This window comes from Pundamilia nyererei, unplaced genomic scaffold (genome assembly GCF_000239375.1).
Source record: "Pundamilia nyererei isolate P.nyererei 1_Seehausen unplaced genomic scaffold, PunNye1.0 scaffold00057, whole genome shotgun sequence".
NCBI classification, from domain to species: Eukaryota; Metazoa; Chordata; class Actinopteri; order Cichliformes; family Cichlidae; genus Pundamilia; species Pundamilia nyererei.
In genome coordinates this window covers 1,626,459-1,631,003 of record NW_005187458.1, presented here as the reverse complement: position 1 = coordinate 1,631,003, position 4,545 = coordinate 1,626,459, and the positions used below count along the sequence as shown (strand labels likewise).

The window sequence follows — 4,545 nt, the reverse complement described above, 5'->3', positions numbered from 1 at the left end:
AAAAAAAGTTTAGTTTTCAGATTGAAAAAAGCAAAATCCCTCCATGGAAAGGTTGTTGTCACACTACACCACACACACACACCATTAGCTCTATGACGTCTCCATATTCAACATTAGGAAAACTCAGCGGATACAATTTCCACTGCTGGGCAGGGTTACAACAATGCAAATAAATAATCCACACAAGCACTTTGAAAATAGTCCAGAATATCATGGAAAGGTCATCTTAAGAAAACCTTTTCTCTATTGTCACTGGATAATTCAGCATGAGAGGTTTGCAAATAAACATCTAAACAAAGCAGTTTCCTTTGGAAACAAGTACTTCAAAGTTAAAATATCAAAAGTATTTAGAATCTGCACATGCCAACGAGATTGACCAAAAACGTTTTCATGACCTATGACTGGAGAAGCCCCTGGGGGATTTGGAGCAGTCTTCTTACTAACCAAATCTGGGGTAAAATGTTTGTAGTTTACCTCATGACCATAAATTCTCCATGATTTTCTATGGCCTTTGTTTCCTTTGTAGCATCACCGCATCCAAACTTGGGTAGGAAGCCTTGTCTGAAGCTAAAAATCTACGTCAAGCCAACAAGTAAGTTTCTTTCCTTTTTTCTATTTCATATTGTTGTATAATTTTACACTTCTTCTCCCTGATTTGACTATGAAAGTAAAGAGATTTCTTGATTACAATCACAACACACCATTGAGTTATTAGAAAATATTACTGAAGTACTACTTGAACTCAGTGGAATATTAACCGAACTCAAGTTTCATATTTAAAATGTAACATGTACACAAACTCACTAAGCTGCTATTCTTTCCTCTAAAGCTCAAGATGTGAAACAATTTAAAGTGCTTTAAATTCTGAAATTGTGGGGGGTAGGGGGGTAACAGGGACTACGCTACGTCGGACTGGACCAGCTACAGGGGCCTGGCTAGCTACGGGTTTTTCAAGGGTGCAAAGCCTGCTCTCCAACTTATTGATCCTATCCTCCAGAGCTGCAAACAGGCTACATTTATTACAAGTATCGTTGTCACTAAGTATCGTTGTCAGAGAAGTAACGAAATATCTGACACAATGAGCAGGGAAGTGCAGGATGGACAGGTGAAGAGGCACAGGGAGTAAATACTGTCAATATAATTAGTGAGTGAATCAATAGTGAGTGAGTGAGCACTTTGGATATTGCATATGAAGATTACACTATGAAATAAGACCTTATGTATAAATTTTTAATCAAATTGGCTACACAGATAAGCTACACGAAAACAGCACTGTGCCTTGTAACAGGAACAGAAAGTGATACTCTACCAACACCAAGGCATATAGAGCCGAAACCAAACAAGGAAGTGCTTAACTACCTGGTATAACTCAAATGTGCATCTTAAAGCAAATAATCTGTAAGGTGGAGAGGAAAGGCCATCTCACTAATTAGGAAAGTCTTGATTTGGAAAAAGCGTTAATTTCTCTGTTTTTGAAAATGCCCTCCATAAAACTACAGCATCTTACCATTCATCAGTGGAAAACAAATAAGAGCCCCAGGTTTCTCTTCAAAGTGAGAGCTCTGATGAGCCAAACATTCCTTTGATCTGAACTAGTAATGACTTTATGAATTTCTTCACAAAAAATGTAATTATTAGAGAAAAAAAATCAGGGCCATCTCATATATATATTATTATATACAGTAACTTTCAAAACTACTGATTTATTTTTTTCAGTATTTACTTTATCCAAACAATCAGTGTGTCTATTACACTCCAGTCCTACAAAACCACTCAAAGACGCCCTAATTAAGGCTTTGATCTTAAATATAATCAGTCTTTTGCTATCAATGGGCTGAACACAACAGGCCTTTAATGTGCCAGTAATTAACCCCTTACTTAAAAAGCTATCACTTCACCTAGCTTCTCTAAGCTAATTATAGGCTAATCTCTAACATTTCTTTTATCTAAAAATAATTGAAAGAGTAATTGTACAACAGCTAGACTGGACAGGCCCCGTCCCCACCCTGATGTACAAAAATTGGATGGATGGAGGTCTGTGAATAAATTAAAACATTTTGTGATATGTTTACTTGCAGCTCATATTAATTAATGTTGTTCTGATGTTAACTCATTTTCAGATGATTCAGTGTACGACTCTGCAGAGCCCTTCCTGACTGACGATACCACTGGTGGCTGCAGCCTTGCTTTGCCGTCTGCCATGTTGCTCACCCTCCTTCTCATACTCCTCATCTCCTATTCATAGCAGCTTTCTGAGTCAGACCAAGCACCGCCCCACCGCCGCTACTACTCTGAAGAAAACTTGATGAAGGAAACTAATGTAGCTTCCTCTTACTGAACTTTGGCCTTTACCTCAATAATACTCAAAGGCTCGAACAATCAGAGGAGGCAAGAACAGTGGTGGGGGGAGCTTGAGGCTGCATATCAACTCTGTGTGGAATTTCTGGGATCATCCCTGCTCTTCTTTTAATGTTTCTGTCAAGCTGTCATATAAAATTGTGTTACAGATCCACAAGTCAAGGCTTTAAAGGATCTCATGTTAACATTTCCAGGTTCCATCTCTGAATATTGGTGCATAATGCTTTATTTTTAAAAACTGTGAGGATGATTTATTGTGTTTACATCCAACAGCCGCTTCCTGAGTTTTAGACATTGACTGAGATTTATATCCTGCTTAAGACACTAGAGATCTTGTCCTGGTGCATGGTCAATAGTCCAAGTAAATACAAGGTCATAATGACCAAAACTAGCAATATTGCCTTACAATGAGCCATGACCTCAGTTTCACAATCAACCATTGATCAGTGGCATAAGTATCAATCACAGCTAGCTAGGAAAAGGCTGCAAAGAGAGCAATACAAGATGGTGAAAGATGTGCTCTTAGGTCTCTTCCTCAGTTGAGCAATGGTCGCTCACTTTTCACTTTTCAATGTCCTTGACTACCTGCTCAAGTCTTCCTCTTTGTCCAGGATGTGCTCATCCTAGTCTGTCTAGTTCAATGAAACTGTGCACCTACCCTTGTTGCCACAATGGTGATTCTATCTTTACAGAATAACACGTGTGTCTTCCTCTTCTTCGTGCTTGTATTGGATGTTGGGGGCTTTGCATTTCTGAGGCAGGCTGCAACTTTCATCTGAAGTTGCCAACCACAAAAATTGTTTCACGATGCATATTTTATCCCTGTTATTAGTTACACTAGCTGGATTTGTCTTGCCGTGAAAGCTCAACTCTTTCTTAAGAATGGCTTTCCCTGCTTGAGAGAGTTGTCTGTCAGATACATTCATCACCCACTAGTCAAAGTGCTTGGTGTGAATTTAGCATACATCTGTCCGTTTCCACCATGCAGCAAGTAGCTCAGACTTCTGCTGTCTCATCTGTGACTATTCATGCTGTTCTCATCTAGAAGCTCTCGGTTCCTGGGTTTTGCCTATTGTGCCTAACTTTTATATGAATGAAATGGAGAAGAGCTCTGATATCCTATCTTGGAACACCGCTGAGCCTTTGGTCCAGATATAAATGACAATCTGGTGGACAAACACATCAAGTTCATCAGTCTAGATATAAAAACGTTACAGGCAATCATTGTCAGACTGTGAAATTACTAATCCATACCCATGCATACCGATCAGTAGTACAAGTTTGACTTTGTTTATCCGCATGACCACAATATGGGTGTCATCAGGACAGTACAATAGAGCAAACATTTTCCCATACACACAGTGGCCAGGGAAGCTGAAGAACATCATAACAAAGAGACCCTGCATAGATTTGTTTTTTGTGATTTGGTGCTATGGAATAAAATATAACTGAATTGATTGTCCCAGTGGAGCATTTGTCAAAGCTGGCAACATGCTGACCAAACAAAAACCACTGATGAACTGGTGTTTGTTAGGATTGGACAGCTTTTCTTCTTATTTATTTATTTATTTTCACCATTGTGAAATCAAACTCTAAAACATAATACACCAAAAACGAAACAACCATTGCTGAACCAAGGAGGGGGCATAAGAGTATGTCTTTCACCATATTAAAACGCTGTGATTGCAGCAATTTCCCAGCTCCGTGGTAGTACTCGTCTGCTTTGATCAGTGGTAATGGCAGTTTTCATATTAATGGTGGTACTTGTTTTTGTCATGTAACTGCACTGTTTAAAGGTTGGGGAAGCCTACAGTTAGCGCAGACTGAAGAAGTCATTTGTGTTGCAAGGTTTCTTCCACTGAAAACCATGTGTAGAGATCAAAAGAATAAAGTTCCTGGCACTAAATATCTTAATATCTTGCTGTGCAAGTGGTTTCAAGCTAAAGCTGATAATTGAAGGATTTTAGACAAGACACTGGATAAAAATCTTGGCAATATAGGTAACTTTCTTATTATTTAAATGAATACTTTCATCTGTAATTAAAGTCATGGTATTTAGGGATTATACAGGTTACAGACAGGCCCCTTATTTTCCCAGTAAACTCCCAAAAACCAAGCTATTAACTTAGCTGTAAATTATTAGTGTATTTGCAACAATGACCCAGACAATTACTAACTACAAACTGT

The 4,545-nt window shown here is 38.6% G+C and overlaps 1 protein-coding gene across 2 annotated transcripts in view; it reads left to right on the top strand.

Moving 5' to 3' along the window:
- Window positions 1-4,272, top strand: part of LOC102193855 (ephrin-A2-like) — a 57,053-nt gene extending 52,781 nt beyond the window's left edge. For both annotated transcript variants that reach the window (XM_005734223.1, XM_013911152.1), the window contains 2 exons: window positions 527-592; window positions 2,121-4,272. In XM_005734223.1, coding sequence (XP_005734280.1) covers window positions 527-592; window positions 2,121-2,245 — 191 coding nt within the window. In that variant the 3' untranslated portion in view covers window positions 2,246-4,272. The remainder of the gene's footprint in view (window positions 1-526; window positions 593-2,120) is intronic.
- The last annotated feature ends 273 nt before the right edge of the window (window positions 4,273-4,545 follow it).